A 24,252-nucleotide genomic window follows, 5' to 3' on the forward strand; every position below is an offset into this window, starting at 1 on the left:
TTCTGCAGCAGGCTCATCCTTGCTAGTCGGGAGAGCTGGCAGCTTGCGGTTACGAGGGAGCTTACTTTTTTGTCATAGGAATGCATTGACCAGCGTTGATTGGCCAGAGTACAGCATTCAGCCAATCAACGCTGGTTCTGCCGGAGGCTCGTCTGTGAGGAGGCGGAGTCTAAGATTGGTCCAAAATGGAGACTGCTGTGGTCCGATCTTAGACTCCGCCTCCTCATAGACGAGCCTCCAGCAGAACCAGCGTTGATTGGCCGAATGCTGTACACTGGCCAATCAACACTGGTCAATGCATTCCTATGAGAAAAAATAAGCTCCCTCATAACAGCAAGCTGCCAGCTCTCCTGACTAGCAAGGATGAGCCTGCTGCAGAACCAGCATTGATTGGCCGAATGCTATATAGTGTATAGCATTTGGCCAATCAACGCTGGTTCTGAATCGAATAATTACTGTGAATAGCTAGTAGTATTTGATCAAGTATGAATATTTCGAATACCGTAGTATGCGATCGAATACCTACTCGCTCATCTCTACTGGTTATCTTTCATGGGAGGTCCAAAATTAGATAACGTTCCAGCCTACCCAACCCGTTCCCCCTATGACCAAAACTAACTATTAAAACCACGACCTCCTCGATCAAAGAGGTAAAACCTGAACATTTGTAGATATTTTTTTAGCCGAAAATGCTGTATAAAGGGAGACACAAAGTTCCAGTTAAACAATAACTGACCCCTTACAGATATTTGTGACCCCTCGAGTAGAGGTTACATTTCAACTATGCAAACAGAGGCTGATTGGCCCAGAGTCCATGTACAATAGCAGCCCCCCTGGACAGGCCTTCTCCATATTCATCTACTTTCAGGAACTGTTAGCTCTGATTTCACGGCTACTGTCACTCATCGAAGGATGGCGCAGAAATACGGCGGATCGCTGAAGGTAGGACCAACCAATATAAATGCATATTATAACAATATCATGTGATGACGTGTAGGCCGGTTCTTTTTTAACTACTAGAAAAAAAATGGAGCCAAACACCATCACTCCACCCGAGGGGTCTGGGTGCCCTTATAGATTGTTACTAGATCCTGTGGATCATTGAGATCTATTTCTCTAACGTTACTCACAGTCTGTGTTTGCGCAGTGTGAATGTGCACAAAGTTAGTATATGGCAAAGTCAGATTAATGGAGCAACCCATTGGAGGGAGCCCAAAGGATGAAACTAGTAGTCATCGAATTTGTCACAGTGGCCATGAATTCTATCAGTTTCTTCCAGTTCGTCTCCTGGGCTGGTGCGGTGTTGGGGGGCCTGCTGTGTACCGGATTTGTAGTCTGGCCTGGTTGTGTTCAGCCTTCCTGAGCCTGATGGGAGATGGAGTGTCCATGATCTTAGTGCAGGAATAAGACTCAGGAGACTTGAGACAAATGGAGGTAAAGAACTTGTAGTTGTTACCACTTCGAGCTGATAGATGGTGCTCCCAATTGCAGCCTTCACGTCTCGCTAGGATAGCCTTCTCTAATAAGTGTCACTTTTTCACTTTCTCTCTAATACAATCCCAACAAGGTATCAGCAGTATGCCCTGTCCGTCCTGTGGCTCAGGCATGGCCATTGTTCTGGGACCTTTGTACATCTTCATCGGCTAGGTAGACAGACTCTCTCCTCAATACTAGGAATGGGCTTTTGCTCAGGAACCCAACTACCTCCTAGTACAACCTCTCCTCTATAGAGTTTAGAGAAGACCCCACTCACTAGAAGTCTCTCCCCAGCATGCACCAAAACTTTGCCCCCATTCTCAGTGGCACACACCTAGATAACAGTACAAGCTTCTATGCAAACCCAGAATATACAGCAATAACCATTTTGCAGGACTCTAGTTGGATTTTGCACTGATATCTAGCACGAGTGCTTAGAATTTACTATAAAAGGCAATGAAAATGTCCTGAGATGTTGCCGGGCTCATAAACAGTCAACTCAAAAAGAGATAGCAGCTGCCCCCTCCTCCATATACTGGAAGATAGGGGCCAGCGGAGGAAAACGTGTGTATGTCTAGAAACCCTGCAAGAGGAATATTGTAATACATGACCGCGGTACAGTGCCCACTGCAGCACTATGGCAAATTACCTTGCAACCCCCAAGAGATCATTACTTGACCCCCAGTGGGTCCCGACTAGGGTTGAGCGATCGGGATCGGATTCCGATCAGCGATTGAGTAAATTTCACGATTGGGATCGTCTGGAAAATGATCAGATTTTAAAATCGATCCTGAAATCCAAGATCGGCTCAACCCCAGTCCCGACCTACAACCTGGGAAACATTGTTTTATTGGCCATGAGTCAGGCTTCCATATTATATTGATTGATACTTTGGATGTATTTCCATATGTTATAGTATATTCTATACAGACGCCAGGGCGCGGTGCTGTATATAGCATTGATATTTTTATCTACCACGGTTTTATATATTTTGCTCATATTGACCTCGATCCGTGTGCCTACAGGGTCGGCCAGAATTGCATTTTGACTATGGTTCTATTTTTGACCATTCGATGGTCGGTCTTTAGCCAATACCTCCAGCGTATTTCATATAGTTGATCGTAGCGAGCGAACAACTTTCTGGGTAATTTGCATAGGACTGCGCTGCAAACAGGCCACGTGGCGAATGCATATGACATCACTGGTCTGTGAAGCAGAAGCGGACAGACCTCACTGCCACAGCTGGTAAACAGGTCGGCTTAGGGACACTGCCGGGACAGAAGAGTCGCAGCATTCTAAGTCCATGGTTATTGATTTGTACCTGCTAGACTGTCAGTAACAGAAATCTCTGTGCGGTGCCAAAGGAGTTTGAGCTCTCGATGGAGCCCTGCCATTCTGCGAATCACAAACCTCACCGATGTCTTCTTCTCAGGCCCCATTCCTAGACTGGCATATTATAATCCGTTACTGCATGGCAAACATTTAGCCTATGGACGCTTCAATACATACACTGAATGCATTGTAAAAAAAACGGGAAGTGAACACGTATTCATAACATAAGAACAGATGTGACTGAATTTCCCTGGTGACAAACCACAGCGTGTTTGCCTTGAATTTGGGAAATTCAGCAGCTTGTTCCCCTGCGAGCCACCACCCAAAAAACAGCGCTACTCATGTACACAGGTCGTGTCTGGTACTGCAGCTCAGAACCCATCACTTCAATGGAGCTAGAGTACAGTACTGGACGCAACCTATAGACAGATACGGTGTTATTTCTCTACCCATGTACTAGAACTTTTTGTCTTAGATCAGGGTCTGAGGACATGTTGTAGTATTAATACTGCTGCGGTTCTTCATTTTCCAGGTATTTGATAACTTATTGACTGCTGAGTAAACTTGACTTGCCGTGTTCTGTTTCATTTTCAGGACGCGAGTGTAGAATTTGCCCAGACCGGTTATGGGAAGAATGCAGTAAAAGTTCTTCAGATTAGAAGGGAAGGCAAGCAACATTTTATTAAAGAAATTGAAGCCTCGGTTCAACTTACCTTGAGAACGAAGAAGGATTATCTGGCCGGGGATAACGGTGACATCATTCCCACAGATACTATAAAAAATACTGTCTATGCCTTGGCCAAACTGAAAGGGGTAAGTACTTTAGCCAATACCTTCAGCATCCTATTAATATTATGAAAAGTTTGGATGTTTGTGGGTTTGTGTGTTTGGATGTTTGTTCCTCAATCACACCCGAACGGCTGAATGGATCTCCGCGAAATTTCACACACACCTACATATTGGCCAGGAAGGGGTGATACGCAACTTTAAAAGTGTCTCACTCACCCCAAAACGCCACCGCGACCCTCCAAAGTTGTCTCCTGCTCTGCTGTCGGCCCGGGCATGACGTGACTGCAGAGACTTACACACAGCTGCTATTGGTGCATTCCAGTGTGTGGGCGGGATAGGGAGCCAGCACAGCGGCCCATAGGTTGTCACCGAATTGTGGGCGTGGCCAACGCGTGGGAACCCTACGCTGAACATGGCGGCCGCCTGCATCGCTCCAAACGCCGCTGACATGCCGGCTGGCCACACATTGCCTCAGGCCGGCGTAGCATGCAGCAGCGCATCCAGTCCGAACTGTGCGGCCGGGAACACACACGCCACAGGAAGGACTGCACATGCTCGCTGAAGCTGCGGCCACAAGACACACACCTCCCCAGCATGTAAATGGTGAGCACTGCGGGAACAGGGATCGGCGGGATGCTTAAGGGAGGGTGCTGGTGCTACGGGTTACAGAGGGGGTCGGGGGGTGCGGGTTTCGCAACAAAGGGCAGAAGGTAAGTAGGGGGAGGGGGGGCCAGATTGCACATGTGGAAAGGGGGGGGAGGATGTACATGTAGGAGGTGACTGTAATCTCTAAAGGGGGGGAGGGGGCCAGGGACGCGGGTGGGAGGTGTAAGAGGAGATCCAGAGGCGCAGGTGGGGGGAAAACGGAGGGCCAGAGGTGCAGTAGCAGGGCCATGGGGTCCCGGCCCACAATGCTGTGGGAGGGGCCCATGCCGGCCGCAAGGAAAGGGCTGTGGGGGGCCACGGGCGGCGCTGCAGATGGTTCGCGCAAGGGTGAGGGGACAGCGGAGAAGTCGCAGGTTATAGCTAGTATTTCATATATTTGATCGTAGTGAGCGATAATTTGCATAGGACTGCGCTGCAAACAGGCCACCATTATACTGTTGCCTTCAATTGTCGTGAGAAAAACAAAGTCCACCCTCCTTAAAATCTGTGTTTTTTTGTATCAGGACAGGAGGAAAGATATCAGCAATGATCTTAGAAAGCAATTAGGTTCCGCTTTGTAAGATTTCCATTACACTTGGCCGGGAGGATAATGTGATCTGTTGCACTAAATCTTTGTATCTAGGTATTTTATATCATTTTATTTTATAGATAAAAACCATTGAACATTTCTCCTTGGAAATTTGTAATCACTTCCTGACGTCGTTCAGCCATGTTACCCAAGCAAAAACATATATCGAAGAAGCCCCCTGGAGACGCTTTGAAAAGGTATTTGTCGAGAGCTCCGTTTTTCTGATACAGACCTCCAAATCTCCTGCATTGATCTGAAGGGGTTATCCAGCCTTTATAATGGATGACCTATCCTTAGGATAGGTTATCGATTAAAGATCGGCAGGGGACCCAGGCTGATCAGCTGTGTGAGGAGGCTGCAGCGTTCGGGTGGGTTCTGCAGCTTCTTCAGTACTTACCAAGCAATGCGCTGTCCATTTGTGCTTGGTATTGCAGCTCAGCACATTCACTTGCATGGGACTGAGCTGTGATCAGGTGATGGGACTGATGAATGCACAGGATCTGGATTTAATGGGCTTTAAAAAAATTTTTTATTTTTTTTAATTCATATTTGTCTTGGCATCTTTCTGTTTCCATTGTAGAATGGAGCCCAGCACGTTCACGCGTTTGTCTATTCCTCTGAGGGTTCTCACTACTGTGAAGTAGAACAGAAGCGAGGAGGTATTTGCCTTTTGTTGTCTTAAAGGGGAACACCATCATGTATGGAAAAACGTACGGTTGTCACTATGTTGTAAGAGTCTGGTGAATCTGTATCCTGTATAGGACATGTATCTTCTCCGCAGGTCCACCTGTAATATACTCTGGTATTAAAGATCTCAGAGTTCTGAAGACGACTCAGTCTGGATTCGAAGGTTTTATAAAAGACCAATATACAACACTCCCCGAAGTGAGAGATCGCTGCTTCTCAACCGTAGTCAACTGCAGATGGAAGTACAACTCCTATCATGGGGTCAACTTTGATTCCACATGGTGAGTGACCTTGTGTCCAGTGAGATGGAGATGGCCCCTTTTATTTAGGAGAGGTTACATTATGAGATTCTGTCAGTATCATGACTCCCGTAAAAATGACTGTCACCATGACCCATTGTAAGTCAATGGAGTCCATTGGGCACACCCATTCCCATTCACGTCTTATTGTGCCCCCACACAGTATATCACCCCTACAGTCGCCCTAACATGGTATGTCCCCACATTATAATGTCCCCTCCAATTGCCCTCACAGCATAATGTTTCCCTCCAATTGCCCTCCTCCACAGTTTAATGTCCCTCTCCAGTTGCCCTAGTTTAATGTCGCCCTCCAGCTGCCCCCACAATTTTATGTCCTGATCCTGGTAGCAACAAACATAAAAAACCTAATTGGGGGCAACACGGTGGCTCAGTGGTTAGCACTGCAGTCTTGCAGTGCTGAAGTCCTGGGTTCGAATCCTCCCATTCTACAAAGACATACTGATAGGGGAAAATATACATTGTGATCCCTCGATGGGGCTCACAATCTACATTTTAAAAAAACCTAATCCTCACCTCTTCTCGCTCCCCTGCTGGTCCGGAGCCTTCAGGGATCTGCAGTCGTGATGTAGGTGACATCATCACATCAGGCCTGAAGCTCCCGGAGCCGAGACAGGGGCAGAATGGTGAAGCAGGGAGCAGGCAACTCCCCGCTTCACCATTGTATTCCAGATGAGTTGAGATCGGGACATACTTTACACCAACTGGGACAGGACCCAGAATCTGGGACTGTCCCGCTGAATCTGGGACAGTTGGGAGGTATGTATATAGGGGGGCACCCTGCACTCCAGCATTCTGATATAAAAAAGTTGAAAAGCAGAGACTTGCCACTTTATTAGCTCGGACTTTGTTCACATCTGTGCTGGAATCTCCCTTGAAGACCCCATCGTAGTGTCTGCCGAAAATCGTGGAGGAAAAAGTCGTACACAGAGGACTTATTCCTTCAATGGTAATCGACAGAAACCTGACAGACCCCATTCCAGTCCATGTGACCAGTCAAAGAATCGGTAGTGTTTTTTGATTCCGTTATTAGACAGGGCGGGCTCCGTCTGGTACAACAACTCACTGGATGGGATCCATTCTTGAATCTAATCTATGGGACCCATTCTGGCATCACTTTTCCTCTCACTTCTCTGCATCATATTGGAGTGTATTCACACTTACATATAAATCCTGTACAACCTTACGATTATAAAAAAAAAAAATCGATATAATTGTTTTTTCTTGTCTGTCTAGGAACACTGTAAAAGAAATTGTCCTTGATAAATTTGCTGGTCCGTACGACAAAGGAGAATATTCTCCATCTGTCCAGAAGACGCTGTACGACATCCAGGTGCTGAGCCTGGCCAGCGTTCCTGAGGTACTGTAGAGTCCTGTACCTGGGGTCATGGTCTTTATTCTTCAATACAAATATGGCCGACCTCCTGCTGCTACCTTTTGTGACCTCAATGGGCAGCTTTAACAGTACGACAGTGGTCACAGCTCAGTTTGTCTGATACAGAGCTCAATCTTACTGCATAGACATGAATGTAATGGAAAAATTGTGGCCACTAGAGGGAGCTCACTGTATATATATAAATGTAATGGAAAAATTGTGGCCATTAGAGGGAGCTCACTGCATATATAGGAAGGTAATGGAAAAATTGTGGCCACTAGAGGGAGCTCATTGCATATATAGAATGTAATGGAAAAAATTGTGGCCACTAGAGGGAGCTCACTGCCTCCCTCTTATTAACACCGTATAGCTCCCTCTAGTGGTAGCTGCAGGCATTCCACATGGTATAGTTTACATATTTGAATATAAGAAGGGAATCGGAATAGAATTTACTTAAAGGGAACCTGTCACGTGAAAAATGTAGTTCAATGTGCAGGTGTTATAGAGCAGGAGGAGCTGAGCAGACTTATATATAGGTTTGTTCAGTATAAGCCGTTGTATATACATTGTCTTCTCATCTCTTTCTGAGTTGAGTAGTCCAGGAGGCGGAGCTATCAGTGAATGACAGCCTCCCCTCTACGACTGCGCATACAGAGATCGCTGTCAATCACTGATAGCTCCGCCTCCTGGACTACTCACCATAGAAAGAGCTGAGGTTACAATGGATTCCCACAAAATTAAGTATCTAAGAACCTGCTGAATAGCGACAATTGATGTGAAAGGGTCGAGTCGGGGATCACTATATCTACTGTCGTCTTCCATGCTGATCCTAATAACCGAACTACTTGTATTCATTTATAGATTGAAGAAATTGAAGTTATTTTACCCAACAAGCATTATTTTAACATTGACATGAGCAAGTTTGGCCTGACCAACAACGATGAGGTAATGGGAACATCTCCAGAAGAGCGTCGTCGTAATGACATCATATGTCCACTTCACCTGATGGGTGTTATACATAGATCAGTTATCCTGTATCTTATATTATTATACACAAGTAGGGAACATGATGGCAGTATAATAATATTACAGTACACAGGTCGGGAACATGATGGCAGTATAATAATGTTACAGTACACAGGTAGGGAACATGATGGTAGTATAATAATATTACAGTACACAGGTAGGGAACGTGATGGCAGTATAATAATATTACAGGATACAGGTAGGGAACGTGATGGCAGTATAGTAATATTACAGTACACAGGTAGGGAACATGATGGTAGTATAATAATATTACAGTACACAGGTAGGGAACATGATGGTAGTATAATAATATTACAGTACACAGGTAGGGAACATGATGGTAGTATAATAATATTACAGTACACAGGTAGGGAACGTGATGGCAGTATTATAATATTACTGTACAAAGGTAGGGAACATGATGGCAGTATATTAATATTACTGTACAGAGGTATGGAACGTGATGGCAGTATAATAATATTACTATACAGAGGTATGGAACATGATGGCAGTATAATAATATCACTATACAGAGGTATGGAACATGATGGCAGTATAATAATATTACTATACAGAGGTATGGAACATGATGGCAGTATAATAATGTTACAGTACACAGGTAGGGAGTATGATGGTAGCATAATATTACAGTACACAGGTAGGGAACATGATGGCAGTATAATAATATTACAGTACACAGGTAGGGAGTATGATGGTAGTATAATAATATTACCATACACAGGTAGGGAGTATGATGGTAGTATAATAATATTACAGTACACAGGTAGGGAACGTGATGGCAGTATAATAATATTACTGTACAGAGGTAGCGAACATGATGGCAGTATAATAATATTACTATACACAGGTAGGGAGTATGATGGTAGTATAATAATATTACAGTACACAGGTAGGGAACGTGATGGCAGTATAATAATATTACTATACACAGGTAGGGAGTATGATGGTAGTATAATAATATTACAGTACACAGGTAGGGAGTATGATGGTAGTATAATAATATTACAGTACACAGGTAGGGAATGTGATGGCAGTATAATAATATTACTATACACAGGTAGGGAACATGATGGCAGTATAATAATATTACAGTACACAGGTAGGGAACGTGATGGCAGTATAATAATATTACTGTACAGAGGTAGGGAACATGATGGCAGTATAATAATATTACAGTACACAGGTAGGGAATGTGATGGCAGTATAATAATATTACTGTACAGAGGTAGGGAACATGATGGCAGTATAATAATATTACAGTACACAGGTAGGGAACGTGATGGCAGTATAATATTATCATTATACAAAGGTAATGAATGTGTATTATGCTATTATACAGAGGTGCATTATGGCGGTATGATTGATCATGGAAATATCTAATCTTTATATCTAATGTTCCCTCAGATCCTACTGCCCTCTGACAAACCTTACGGGAATATCACCGGGACCGTGAGGAGGAAACCTGTATCCAAGCTGTGATTGTCTGTGACGATTGTGATGTAGTTATTGTGCTTGTAGTGATCCGGAGCAATAAATAATGTCATTGTTATATGAAGGATTCTGGTTCTTTGTGGCTTGATGCAATGTCCCTATATGTGGTAGAGTAAGACGGGATCATGAGCACCATCCGCCATACTGCCAACCATTGCAGGTATAGGTGGCATTATTCATGTACCATTGCAGTAGGGCCCCCAGCCATGGGAAGCCCCTTACACTCCCAGCCAGTGACTCCATTTGTGGCTCACAGCAGGACCAATCATTGTGCCATTACAGTATCCGTTCAGACATGATGCCTTCAGACTGTGCATCCATATAGTTCATCCATACAGCATCCCATAACACAGCCAGCCAAACTACTACTGTAATAGCAACTATAATACCGCCATATAAGAGATAACTAATGTGCTTCCATACTTAGGACAACTACAGGGCCCCCTTCAACTAGTACAAATGATCTTTTGGCTCAGATAAAAATAAGTCGCACACTTGATATAGTGGAAATTGTATATTGCGGTCAGTGTATTGTGCTGCTATATACTGGCTACATAACAACCAGATTACCAACAAATACGACTGTGTTCACACTTATATCAGATTCCCGCCATGTCCTTCTGGTCAAAACGACAGACACTTTGGTGGAACCTGACAAACCCTATTAAACATCCTTCTAGTCAAGTGGGAGATGGATAGTGATCCTTCTATCTCCTGGTTACAGAAGTCATCACAACCAGCTCGTGTATAACAACACATTGTTCCGGCACGTAGCGTACCGCCAGACAGCAGTGTCCTTGTTAGTAATGCATCTTTGCAGCTGTACAGTAGAGGTGCGTCACGCGTCCTCCGCCACCCTTAAATATTAGTATAGTCTGCGCCATCTGACTAAACATGGCTTACGTCAGTAAGGAGAAATACAATGCCTGCCATAAATCACTACAATGAACTTTTTTGGAAATGATCAGAAACATGCCACTCTATCTATATACAGTGATGTGCAAAAGTTTTAGGCTGACGTGGGAAAAATGCTGTATAGTCAGAATGGTTTCAGAAATAGAAGGGTATAATAAAGGAGCCGCGCCATCCTCTCCCTCACCTTCATGCTAATGTCAGGTAGAAGCAGGTGCATTTGTTTGGGCATTATTTATGGGGACAACGAGGGGACGGTGACAAGTGACATAACACTGAACTGTTTTTAGCTTTCCAGGGATAGAGAATCAAGGTGACAGCTGGCAGTGTGGGGGTGGCTAAGGAGGATGGATAAAGCCAGCTAATCCCGAATAAAAATAGACACCCACGGTGCCCACTGACATGTAGGAGGGAAAGGGTTCACAAGAGAAGTCACTCGTCTCACACCAGCTGGAAGGCTGCTATTATTACTTATTGTATAGGACATTATTGCAACGAGATGGCCGAAGAGCAACCCCCTGTCCTACAGGAGACACCGAAAGAAGAGAGTCCACAATTGTCAGAGCCAGAAGTACAAGAAAGTCCTACAAGTCCTGAGGAAACTTCTGCAGAAGAAGAGAAGACTAAGGAATGTACCACGCCAGGTAATGGCCTGGATGAGGAGCAACGGACAGAAGAACAGACTGGAGAAGAAAAAGGAGATACCAACAAAGAAGAAAAAGGAGATAGCAAAGTAAAAGAAGAAGAAAAAGGAGATAGCAAAGTAAAAGAAGAAGAAAAAGGAGATAGCAAAGTAAAAGAAGAACAAAAAGGAGATAGCAAAGTAAAAGAAGAAGAAGGAGATACCAAAGTGAAAGAAGAAGAAAAAGGAGATAGCAAAGTAAAAGAGGAAGAAAAAGGAGATAGCAAAGTAAAAGAAGAAGAAAAAGGAGATAGCAAAGTGAAAGAAGAAGAAAAAGGAGATAGCAAAGTAAAAGAGGAAGAAAAAGGAGATAGCAAAGTAAAAGAAGAAGAAAAAGGAGATAGCAAAGTGAAAGAAGAAGAAGAAAAAGGAGATAGCAAAGTAAAAGAGGAAGAAAAAGGAGATAGCAAAGTAAAAGAAGAAGAAAAAGGAGATAGCAAAGTGAAAGAAGAAGAAGAAAAAGGAGATAGCAAAGTAAAAGAAGAAGAAAAAGGAGAAGGAGGAGATGCAGGAACATCAAGTGGTGACCTAAAAGAAGCTTCAGTGACCTCAGATGGGGAAAAAGCAGGTACAGGAACCAAAGAGGAAATCTCCTCAACCCAAGGGGAAGGTGGAGATGACTTGTCAAGCCATAAATCCAAACCTGAAGATGTAGCCAATAGCCAGGAGGTCCCCGCTGCTACTGAAGGCGAGAAAAGAAGTAAGGAAAAGCGGACGCAACCCAGTGCCAAAGACAGTACGGATAAAGTAGACAAAAGCAAGCCTGCCGCCAGGTAATGTCCACCATCAATGGTTAAGGTAATGATTTTCTAAGAAGTGGGAGACCTGCAGAAAATGTCACTTCTGGTTTTCCAGCTTCTTATTCTTTAAAATGGTTGTCCAAGATGTGAAAACCATGCAGCTTTCTTCCAAAATGGCGCCACACCTGTCCATGGGTTGTGTCTGTTATTGCAACGCAGTTTTACAGAAGTCAGTAATGATGAGCTGCAATACCGTGCACAACCGGAAGACAAGTGTGGCGTTGTTTTTGGAGGAAAGCAGTCACGTTTTGCTAATCGTGTACTCTGCATGAGGTAAAGTCTACATGTGATACAACTACCCCAACAGTTTAAGGTCCCTCTCCAGTTGCCCTCAGGGTATAATGTCCCCCTCCAGCTGCCTCCACAGTATTATGTCCCCATGCAGTTGCCCCCACAGTATCAACCAAACATATAAAACATTAATACTCACCTCTCCCTGTTCCCTGCTGTCGTTCCCTTCTGTCTCTGCTCCTGGTGGCTCCAGGGGGCAGCAGATGCGATGTAAGTGACGTCAACATATTGCACCTACTGGGGCGCACACTGGGTGGCCCAGAAATGTCACAGGGCCAGCTGAATAGTGATAGTTGTGGCCACGGCTGTAACAAGCAGGCTGCCTAGCTGTCTCTATGTAAATAGTCAGCTGCTGACTCCCCTGCATTCTCATATACCATTGCTGTGCACTGATTGTGGGGTACAGGGGTTGTTACTATACTATGTCATGCACTGATGGTGGGGTACAGGGGTTGTTACTATACTATGTCATGCACTGATGGTGGGGTACAGGGGTTGTTACTATACTATTGCTGTGCACTGATGGTGGGGGTACAGGGGTTGTTACTCTACCACTGCCGTACACTGATGGTGGGGTACAGGGGTTGTTACTATACTATTGCTGTGCACTGATGGTGGGGGTACAGGGGTTGTTACTATACTATGCCATGCACTGATGGTGGGGGTACAGGGATTGTTACTATACTATGTCATGCACTGATGGTGGGGTACAGGGGCTGTTACTCTATTATGCCGTGCACTGATGGTGGGGTACAGGGGCTGTTACTCTATTATGCCATGCACTGATGGTGGGGTACAGGGGCTGTTACATTAATATTGCCATGCACTTTTGGTGGGGGTACAGGGGTTGTTACTATAATATGCCATGCACTGATGGTGGGGTACAGGGGCTGTTACTCTTCTATGCCATGCACTGATGGTGGGGTACAGGGGCTGTTACTCTTCTATGCCATGCACTGATGGTGGGGTACAGGGGCTGTTACTCTACTATGCCGTGCACTGATGGTGGGGTACAGGGGCTATTACTGTACTATGCCATGCACTGATGGTGGGGTACAGGGGTTGTTACTATACTATTGCTGTGCACTGATGGTGGGGGTACAGGGGTTGTTACTATACTATGCCATGCACTGATGGTGGGGGTACAGGGGTTGTTACTATACTATGTCATGCACTGATGGTGGGGTACAGGGGCTGTTACTCTATTATGCCGTGCACTGATGGTGGGGTACAGGGGCTGTTACTCTATTATGCCATGCACTGATGGTGGGGTACAGGGGCTGTTACATTAATATTGCCATGCACTTTTGGTGGGGGTACAGGGGTTGTTACTATAATATGCCATGCACTGATGGTGGGGTACAGGGGCTGTTACTCTTCTATGCCATGCACTGATGGTGGGGTACAGGGGCTGTTACTCTACTATGCCGTGCACTGATGGTGGGGTACAGGGGCTATTACTGTACTATGCCATGCACTGATGGTGGGGTACAGGGGCTGTTGTTCTTCTATTCCGTGCACTGATGGTGGGGTACAGAGGCTGTTATTCTTCTATTCCGTGCACTGATGTTGGGGTACAGGGGCTGTTACTCTACTATGTCGTGCACTGATGGTGGGGTACAGGGGCTATTACTGTACTATGCCATTCACTGATGGTGGGGTACAGGGTCTGTTGTTCTTCTATTCCGTGCACTGATGTTGGGGTACAGGGGCTGTTACTCTACTATGCCGTGCACTGATGGTGGGATGCAGGGGCTATTACTGTACTATGCCATTCACTGATGGTGGGGGTACAGGGTTTGTTACTCTACCACTACTGTGCACTGATGGTGGGGTACAGGGGCTGTTGTTCTTCTATTCCATGCACTGATGGTGGGGTACAGGGGCTGTTACATTAATCTTGCCATGCACTGATGGTGGGGTACAGTGGCTGTTACTCTTCTATGCTGTGCACTGATGGTGGGGCTGGTACACAGGCAATAACATCATCTTGTACACGTGCAAATGTTACAACGAGCAACAAATAAATGGTGAATGTTTTTGGGGATTTATCACAAATCTATGTTTTTTTTATTTTACACCGGGCAATAATCTTTCCGATTTATCACACACGACTGCTTTGTGTTGCTATTGGACCAGTGTAAAAGCACTTTAGGGTCAGTTCACACGGTGGAATGTTTCCTAGCTGTAAAATTAAGCCTCAGGAATTTGACCCTTGACCAAATTCCGCACCTGCCAGGAAAGATTTTCCGCCTCTCATTCATGCCAAAGCAAGTTATCGAGTGGAATCCGTCTGGGGATCGAACATGACGCTTATTCTTTGCGCTAGCTGTAAAAATCAGACGGATAAACTCAGCGTCTGCCTCCCAATGAAGCCAATGGAGACGGTTCAGGTGGAATTTGGAGCTGATTTGGAGACGGAATCCATCTTAATATTCAGTGCTGAATTCTGCCATGTGAACATTCCCTACAGGGTTATTCTCATCTCATCTAGTCATAGACAAGATGATCATATGTAAGGTAGTCAGGAGTTACAGAAACAGGGTAGCACCGCCCGCTCTGCTGTTTCCGGAACTATGGTGAGTGAGACATCCCAATACTATATGAGGTTGGAATACCCCTTTAATACCTCAAAATGCAGGTCAAAAAGGAACACTGTTTTGGAATACATAATTCTACATACAAAATTCATATATGTCCTATATACTATGCTATATCCACATATGCACACACACACGTTTGCCCAGTGCATACCCCCTCCCCCAGGCCTATACAGCTCCTACCACCACATTACAGTGATATATATATATATATATATATATATATATATATATACATACACATTATACCTCTCTTATGAGAAAAACAAATTTGACGTCTTATGCAAATGAAGCAATTGGTGCACTGGAGGTGGACCCTGAAATCTTGTGGTTGTACCCTCCCTGCAGGGGGTGGAGACTTGCTACTGTCTTCACAGGACCCCATCTTCAGGATTGGTGGGGGTCCCAGCAGTCAGATCCCAAACAATGACCAGTGCTGTGGTGTCATGACCCTTTAAAGGGAGTCTAAAATGCCTTTCATACCAATAATAGTACCACGTAGGGGGGGGGGGGGGGGGGGTTCAATAGGAGCAGAAAAATATCTTAATGGCCCCCTACTGATGAAGCTATCAATTTTTTTTATGGATATGCAAATCAGTCTGCAAGTGCACCAGGGGCGGAGCCTGATTTGCAGATTTGCTTACGGACAGCTCTCTTCCAGAATCGGTATCCTGTGTTTTTCTTTAAGCCGCGATTGACCGTTTTAACCTCTATCTGCATCACGATTGTCTGTAGGCAAATCTAGTAAATCAGGCTCCGCCCCCGGTGCACTTACAGGCTGATTTGCATATCTGTAAAAAGATAATTGTCTCTCTATTGCTTCCTCATAGATATGTCCCTGCTCCTGTTCGAGGTCCCTTACATGGCACTATTATTAGTTTGGGACCCTTTAATATAATCTAATAAATTCTGTGTGTCCGCCATCGCAGATTGTTCTGCCAGAGACCTCATCCCAGTGACATAGATGGAAACATAAAAGAGTTATGGCTCTATGAAAAAAACTAAAGACAGATCGCTGGGTCCTGAAGGGGTTAAGTGAACGTTCCTTGTTAATTCATAACAAATCTTTATATGGGTCGGAGCTGTGGTCTGCAGACATAGGGGCGGTCTGTTAATAGCGATGCCTCGTACAAGCCCCGTGCCAGTATCTCTTGCCTTCACAGGAGAAGAAACGGGGGGAAAAGATGGAGCAGCGCAGTCAGAGCCAGTAAGTGTGAATACAAGCCTAAGCCAGGTGTACAGAAGGTGGCGCAGCCCTCAGGACATCCCATAAGGAATAGAGTCACCCCGTGTCCTGTAACATTTCACTTTATTATTGTCTTGTGAACTGTTGTTTGCACGTTGGGGGAATAAACGTCACTTTTTATGGGATTTTTTAAAGGGTTGTTTTATCCCAGAGGATGCGGCCTGCAGCGTGCGAGTGATTTACGGACAGGGCGCGGACAGCTCACTTGTAGGTGCTTGGGCTCGGAGGCTCACCGTATTTAAGAACATTCAGATAAGAACATTTGGGGTTTGTTTTAGTTTCACTCTAAAGCGAAGGCCACAGGTTGTGGAAAAGCGGGGTTTTTTGTGGAAGGTTTGGTCAGGAATGGATTTAGTAGGATGGAAAACTATAAGGGAGCCTTCACACGGCGTAAACGCGTGTATTTTTGCAAAATACATGTGTAAAAATAAGACTCCCATTGACTTCAATGATATTTTTTACACGTGTAAAAATACGCCTGTAAAATGTCATTGAAGTCAATGGGAGTCTTATTTTTACACGTGTATTTTGCAAAAATACACGCGCGTTTACTCTGTGTGAAGGCTCCCTATTTACACTACTGTTTTTACAGTTCGCTGCCGTCATCTGGTATGGGATGAGAGCAACGGACATTAATGGTAGAAGACATGCAGACGGATCCCTCTGCACCTGGTGTCCGTTCACATTGACTATAATGTAAAAAAAAAAGAAAAAAAAGATGGTTGCTTTCCTTTGTCATGTTTGTTTACTTTTGTAATGATTTTTGTGTGAATATAAGATAAGATAATCCTTTAATAGTCCCACAGTGGGGAAATTTCAGCATGTTACAGCAGCATAGTAATACAGATACAGGATAATACACAGTACAATATACCCCCATACGAGTTGACGAAACAATAACAAGTAGGGGTCCTCTCCAGTGTATTCTACCGCCATTGAGGGCCCGAGCACACAGAGTTAACGCAAGTGCATTTTAGCATAGTTAACACGTTGCGTTTTTTACACGTGTAAAAGATTTCATTGAAGTCAATGGAAGTGTTATTTTAACACGTGTATATGCGCTTGCATTAACTCCGTGTGCACGGGCCTTGTCATTTTTGCATTGACAACATAGGATAACGCAGAAGGATTATCTGAAGCTTATGGGTCCAATGCAAAATTTGTAAATGGGCCCTTAACTACATTGTGTAATATTTTATATGGAAGTGGGACCTATAGGGTCGTTTCAGGGTCCAGGGCATGGTGGCGACATCTTCTGCTGCACCCCTGGATGTGGAGTATGATGAGCAGATATAGAAGGTATCATAATTAAGAGAAAAGCTTGTACATTGAATATTAAAGGGGTTGAATATTAAAGGGGCTATCCGGTTTGTATAGGATAGGCCATCAATATTAGATCCTGGGGGATCCGACAACTGGGACCCCCTGCAGATCAGCAGTACTGAGGTAGAGTATTGAAGTTTATGGGGCAGCTCTCCCCTGTAGCCTTGGTACTGCTGTCTCCCACATATCTAATATGGACGGCCTATAGGATAGGCTATTAATCTTACAAACCGGATACCCCCTTTATGTCACCATACACACAGAGGAATCTGAACTGGAAAACTTGGTCCGTATATCGGCAAGTGGAGCAGCGGTGAGGCAGGGACGCCCGGCATCAGAAATCACTATACTTTTGGGCCTCCGGACTGAATTTGGGGCAGGAAATCCAGTCCAGATTTTTGGTTCCAGATTCCTCCATATGAATGGGACTATAATGGTTTGCAGGATTAGATTTTTTTCCCTAGAGACTGTGGCACAGACATTGGTCTATCAGCTATGGGTATCACACTTGTAACCGAACAGGGCTCAGCTGCAATACCGGATCCCATGCACTTGCTAGAAAAGCAGACTTTTTAGAAATTTTTGGACAACCCCTTTTAAAGGGACCTGTTTTATAATCCATAAAATTCTGACTTTACACGACCCTCTAACATTGTCTCCTTACCATCAGTTCTGCAAAGGCTGGTGTTGCTGCAACTACAAGTAAAGAAGCCGCACATGACAAAGAACGGGATAAAAAATCGGAAATCCCCCGTGCTAGGACCATGCCAAAATCATATGGAAGAGCCACAAAGAAAGACATTGCTGAAAAGTTTGGAGGGTGAGTATAATAGTTGTCACAAAATGCTAGAAATCAAAGAGGAACTTAGAGTTGACCATACACAATAGATCAAGGTCTGACAAATCTGCCAATTTTGGGGGAAGCGACCGACCATCTTAAGTGTATAATGGCCTCCCGATAGAAGACGTCTGGGGAAGGAAGAATCTAATTTTACATCATATAGTAACATGACAAGTCAGCAGCTACATCCAGCCCTTAATGCCACCATAAAATATCAGACAAATGTCCGTCAGCGGAGAGTGTCTTGATAACCACTTTTTTCTTTTTTTTTTGGAAGAAACCATAATGTACCCCAATAGACCCCATTCTAAGTCAATGGGCCCAGCAGAGGGTTGTTTGTGCCATTAACAACAGAATCAAATGTGTTTTTTTTTTTTTTTTTTTTGGGGGGGGGAATATTTTTGGCATTTGTGCCATGCATACCAAACATATCTAAGATCTTCTAGAATCTGTGGCTATGGCAGTTCCAGTTATTCACAGGCTACATGAACACGACCATGCTAAAAACAGCTGTGATAAACAGACAAAATGGGCCATTTTTAACCTCCATGTTGCACCTGTGCTGCCCCCATTGTCACAATTCCTCATAGTCTGGAGTCTGTTCAGGGATTCATGAAAACGGCCAAAACTAAGACATGTCCTGTTCATTCATGGCCAGGATTCCTGGTGCAATAACATGATGTGTGAATGTGTCTTCCATTGTTCTTGAAGATGTCCGTCACACAGCCTTGGGGTATACAATCTTTAAGTTAAGATTATAATGTAGAGTTATAGTACTGCGGCCCTTTACTTTCTCCCTGCTATTGTCAGCTGTTGGAGCAGATAGGTTTGATGGATGGATGGATAGATAGATAGATAGATAGATAGATAGATAGATAGATAGATAGATAGATAGATAGATAGATTGATAGATAGGAGATAGAGAGATAGATAGATAGATAGATAGATAGATAGATAGATTGATAGATAGGAGATAGAGAGATAGATAGATAGATAGATAGATAGATAATAGATAGATAGGAGATAGATAGATAGATAGATAGATAGATAGGAGATAGATAGATAGATAGATAGATAGATAGATAGATAGATAGATAGATAGATAGATAGATAGATAGGAGATAGATAGATAAATAGATAGATAGATAAATAGAAAGAAAGAAAGAAAGAAAGAAAGAAAGAAAGAAAGAAAGAAAGAAAGAAAAAGAGCAGCATCGCACCTTATAATCCATATTAAGACATGGGCACAAGTCCACAGAGGTCTGGCTTTGACCCCACATAAACATGCAAAAATCCAAAAATTGGCAGCATACCAGTTTAGTATGAAAAGGTATTAGTGGAAGTTTATTCCAGGCCAATGGACCTTTCTCAAACAAACAGATAGATAGATAGATAGATAGATAGATAGATAGATAGATAGATAGGAGATAGATAGATAGATAGATAGGAGATAGATAGATAGATAGATAGATAGATAGATAGATAGATAGGAGATAGATAGATAGATAGATAGATAGATAGATAGATAGATAGATAGATAGTCGTGAACTGTCCTTCCTGTCCTGGTAGAGTGAATGTGCTAGTTTCTAGGGTCCTGTACAGCCCAGGCCTGATTTGAGCAGAGATTCTCTGCTATGTGGGTGCGATGTGACCCCAGTCATGTACTGACAAAGGAGAGGAGGAAAGTGCTTAAATATGGCAAAAGCTGAATTGGTGCCCAGATATATACAGTATGAAGTTACGTATTAAGACTTCTCTTGCAGGGTTGCCACTTCAGGGATTCGTGTTCAGCGGTCGACAAGCTGCGGTGCAGGTGCTGTGAAGAACATGCTGCTACAATGGTGCCAGGCAAAGACGCGGGGGCGGGAGGTAAGAATTAGCCAGGCTTGTGTCTATACATGGAGAAGGTTTATGCAAAAGCAGCCATATAGTATGTGCAGCCTGTATGTCCTGCAATGCTTCACTTACTGCCATCAAGGCTCCTTGTGATCTATCTACTGATAGGGTGTGGTGACCAAATGTCTGTCGTAGTCATGACATGAAGAAGTGGATTCTCTAAGCCACCAGAATTTGGCGCTGAGTCTACGGACGCTTGTGGTCTCCACCGAGATCCTCTCCGCACTACTTTTGGCCTTAGCAGCAACAACCTCCAAATTCTTGTGAACGTGCCTATAAATCTGTGTTCGACCCTGGATTAAAGGTCTTGGACATTTTGGCAAACATCCACAACAGCAAGAACATGAGGCAGTGCAGAGGTCGGTAGACGAACACTCAGGTTTCGCCCATAGTCTTGAATATCTTGAATTGTGATCTACTGGATTTTGTTGGCATATTCCACACCTGATAACAGCTTGGACAAGTTATCTTGATGGAAATTCACACCTGCTTGAAGACGTTGCTTGAGAAGTTGAGAGGTCTGCACCAAATGGGCGAATAAATAACTCAGAGATAAACAAACCTGGATACTTAGTTTCCACAGTGATCTTATTAAGTGAATGTAGAGTCTCAAGGAACCATCCTTCTTTTTGACATAGAGGACTCCAGCCCTGGCACGAGAAGGAGGTTCCCAAGTAAAGCTTCTCGAAAGCTTCTTTGACGTAGGTCGCCAAAGTAGAAGTGTACAGGAACAATACACCAAGTGTCTTTGCTTGTTCCTTGAGATACCTGCAAGCTTCAGATTGTGGAAACCCATGGTCATGGAATGGAAACTGACCTTATTGCATGGAAAGGAAAGGAAGCCTCAGGTCTAAGGGGATCTCTAGACCTTCACCAACTCCTTGAAGTTTTGATGAACAGGAACTTGCAGATGACCCTTTTGCCCAAACTAGAGACAAAAGGGGGAATTTATCAAGACCGGCTTAAAAATTTACTTGATCCATGACAAGGACTGTTGACTTGTGTCGATCCTAAATTCTTTGGGGACTCTTTGTGGTGCAGGGAGCCTAGAAATGTAGTCCGACTCCAGAAAGAAAGAAAGTGCCCCCCTAATCCCCCTATAGATAGCGATAGAGAGAACAATTCAGCGGAGGAGGCAGCTAAATATAACGTGGCTTAGCAATGAGGGACTAAACGGGGACAGGAACGGGAAGTGATTTAGAGATAAAGCAACAAGAACGTCTTTTCATTAAACCTTGGCCTGGTGACTGTATTATAAGCTGCTTACAGGGGTCAATGTCTGTCACATCACACGTGTCCGTTACATTGCTGTCTATAGAATATAATCAGTATAATCTGTTTGCCAAAATATCCTATCAATTGATCAGGTTGCAAAATTGTACTCCAGGGGTTTCGTCCTATGGTGACCCTCTATAACAGCTTGGAGGGAGTCTATCATTTCAGTGGATGGTAGGACATGTCTATCTGCCTTTGATATCCCACTATCCCGACCAGGGTAGTGTCATGGCCCCTGAGACGTAACGTCAAATTCCTGGACCCCATTGCAAAATCTGTACCTATACCTACGACTTCCGCACCCCCTATAGCTACACCCCTGATAGCCCCCCTTCTGAAATCTGGCGATGTGCCAAAAGAGCAAAGCAAAGTGGATCTGGAGATCTGTGCGAGATGTCAGAGGAGGGGCCAGGGGACGTCGCCATCTTCTAGATGTATTTATGGTTTGCTATTTTTTTTCTGTCTTTCTTTATAAAAGGGAGTGGAAATTGAGAATTTCTCGAGCAGTTGGAGCAGCGGCCTCGCCTTCTGCGCCCTGATCTTGGCCTTCTTCCCTGATGCATTCGATTACGACTCTCTCGACCCAAAGAACAGAAGAGAGAACTTTCAGCTGGCGTTCAATGCAGCCGAGTAAGGGTTATAGAGCCTGTATAGATGAAGATAAGCAGGAGCATGCTGCATGTCTTAAAGGGGTATTCCGGTAGCAGCGATCATGAGACTGAGGGGTTGTGCACCCCAATGGCAGGTCGGGCCGTGCACAGTTTGGCCCCTCCATATTTTATTATGAGGATAAAATATCCCCATGTAACTATAATGAATTGTCGGGGAGTCAAGCTGAATTGAATGATACAAATGTATCTGTCCTGATTTTCTGCACCATGTGTGTTAGTGTGAATTAGCACTTACCTGTCGTTACTTTACTTACGTTGATATTTGTCTTGCATCCTTCTTCCATCCTGGACAACTCCCTTTGCTTTATTTCCGTGCAGGAAGTATGCAGACTGCCCCCCACTTCTGGATGTAGAGGACATGGTTCGAATGAAGGTCCCCGACTCTAAATGTGTTTACACCTACGTGCAAGAGTTATATCGCAGTCTGGTAGCTAAAGGTCTAGTGAAAACCAAGAAAGCCTGAGTCTACCAAAGACGTACAGATACATAAACGGTAAGGACATGTCTGCTCTAGTACATTATATAACTGCATTTATTATATTCCACAATGTAACATACAAAAATGAAGCTCCTCCACTTAATGGTTAATCACTTAAAGGGAGTGTCACCATAACCCAGCAAATAATCCCAGTCCTGCAGATAGATAGGTTATAGTCACCAGACCCAGCATATCACCCCAGCCCTGCAGATAGATAGGTTAGTGTCACCACAACCAGTATATCAGCCCTGCAAGTTGAACGTTAGTGTGAACCTAGCATCAGTCTGAATTGCTGCCTAATGCAGCTTATCCCTGCCCAGCATGTCAGTTTCAAGGCGTTGTCATCCCCCTATAGCACTACAGATGGTCCCATAGCTCCAGGGCCGGTGTAGCACTGGAGAAGGAATGAGGTGGCCCTGAAAACACAGATTTGCACATGCACCCGTCCATGGAGCATTCAGTGCCTGCACAGGTTCCTGTAAGAGTCATTTCAGTGCAATACTCAATTTTTGCAGTCATTTCCCTTTAACATTGCAAAACCTATAAAATATTGTGCCTATAAATAGCCCCGGACATTAGTGACAGCCACATGTGACTAGCAGCCATGGTCCGGTACTTCATGTCCACTCCATGTTACTATAAACACAATTCACACTCACACTCGACATTTTCTGGAGCTTCCACTAAAGTCTCCATTACCCATCTATGTGCCAGGGTCCTTATACTTAAGCGATGAGTCTTATAATAGCAATCCGTGATCTCATCTTCTTTTCTATGCGCAGATTTCATGAGCGTGGATCTTCACACAAGAAGACAGAGCCACCTTAAGGCCGCCTGTGCACTTGCCAAGGTGTCTGTTTGCCTCCGTTCTGTCCTGATGAAAGGACACAAAGTATAAAGAGAAGCTTTTATTTTTAAATAAATATATATATATGTTCTGGTCACATGGTGCGTTCACTCCGAGCATCGTCATCATCATGGATCCAAGATAATACCGCCATTTCTCCTATAGCCCATTAAAATAAAATGTATGGAGTCATCCCGACCTGTCGCACCTCTGTTACGGCCTCTAGAAGGAGCGGACGACCAATCACACGACATCATCACCATCGTAAGGAGCTGGGACCCATTTTGGAACAACAGCCCTCTTATGGGAGGACGCTGGAGCATTTGTGGAGTCACTGGTGCTGGACAACGTGTCATAGTAAGACTTCTAGTCGCCCAATGCCGGCTGAGGTCAGGGCTTTGTGGCAGCCTCTTGTCTTTATGGACCCTGTTTTGAGCACTTTGGAAAAGCAATGCTGGAACAAGGACCTTCCCCAAAACATTGTAACAAATGGGAGGTGCCCTCCACTGATTCCAGTACAGTTGGAATTTTTTCTCTAGCCACCACCATTTGCGAGCAATCATTGCTGTTAGTTTTAGAGCAATCATGCTCTCTACTGTCAAGTGGGCGGTCCTGGGCTGGAACAAACAGACAGGGACCGCC

General features: G+C 44.3%; 2 protein-coding genes across 2 annotated transcripts; both read left to right on the top strand.

The window, feature by feature from the left end:
- The first annotated feature begins 912 nt into the window (after positions 1 to 912).
- Positions 913 to 9,736, top strand: LOC142218474 (uricase-like). Its single transcript, XM_075287225.1, has 8 exons — positions 913 to 942; positions 3,403 to 3,621; positions 4,912 to 5,028; positions 5,412 to 5,490; positions 5,613 to 5,799; positions 7,072 to 7,195; positions 8,072 to 8,155; positions 9,662 to 9,736. Exons 1-8 carry the CDS (start codon positions 913 to 915, stop codon positions 9,734 to 9,736), a joined length of 915 nt encoding a protein of 304 aa, XP_075143326.1.
- A 1,319-nt stretch (positions 9,737 to 11,055) lies between these two features.
- Positions 11,056 to 23,707, top strand: LOC142218359 (uncharacterized). Its single transcript, XM_075287057.1, has 6 exons — positions 11,056 to 12,115; positions 18,273 to 18,422; positions 20,207 to 20,312; positions 22,093 to 22,244; positions 22,604 to 22,778; positions 23,546 to 23,707. The coding sequence occupies exons 1-5, from the start codon at positions 11,160 to 11,162 to the stop codon at positions 22,746 to 22,748; spliced, it is 1,509 nt and encodes a 502-aa protein (XP_075143158.1). The 5' UTR covers positions 11,056 to 11,159; the 3' UTR covers positions 22,749 to 22,778; positions 23,546 to 23,707.
- The last annotated feature ends 545 nt before the right edge of the window (positions 23,708 to 24,252 follow it).

The sequence above is a fragment of the Leptodactylus fuscus genome, chromosome 9 (genome assembly GCF_031893055.1).
Source record: "Leptodactylus fuscus isolate aLepFus1 chromosome 9, aLepFus1.hap2, whole genome shotgun sequence".
NCBI lineage: Eukaryota > Metazoa > Chordata > Amphibia > Anura > Leptodactylidae > Leptodactylus > Leptodactylus fuscus.

Bases quoted from the DNA above. Each gene is read 5' to 3' on its own strand.
- LOC142218474 (XM_075287225.1), top strand. From the start codon at position 913: ATGGCGCAGAAATACGGCGGATCGCTGAAG. The intron at 943-3,402 runs GTAGGACCAACC...TTTCATTTTCAG, and splicing joins AATACGGCGGATCGCTGAAG to GACGCGAGTGTAGAATTTGC. The intron at 7,196-8,071 runs GTACTGTAGAGT...ATTCATTTATAG, and splicing joins GCCTGGCCAGCGTTCCTGAG to ATTGAAGAAATTGAAGTTAT.
- LOC142218359 (XM_075287057.1), top strand. From the start codon at position 11,160: ATGGCCGAAGAGCAACCCCCTGTCCTACAGGAGACACCGAAAGAAGAG. The intron at 18,423-20,206 runs GTGAGTATAATA...CTTCTCTTGCAG, and splicing joins ATTGCTGAAAAGTTTGGAGG to GGTTGCCACTTCAGGGATTC. The intron at 22,245-22,603 runs GTAAGGGTTATA...ATTTCCGTGCAG, and splicing joins CTGGCGTTCAATGCAGCCGA to GAAGTATGCAGACTGCCCCC.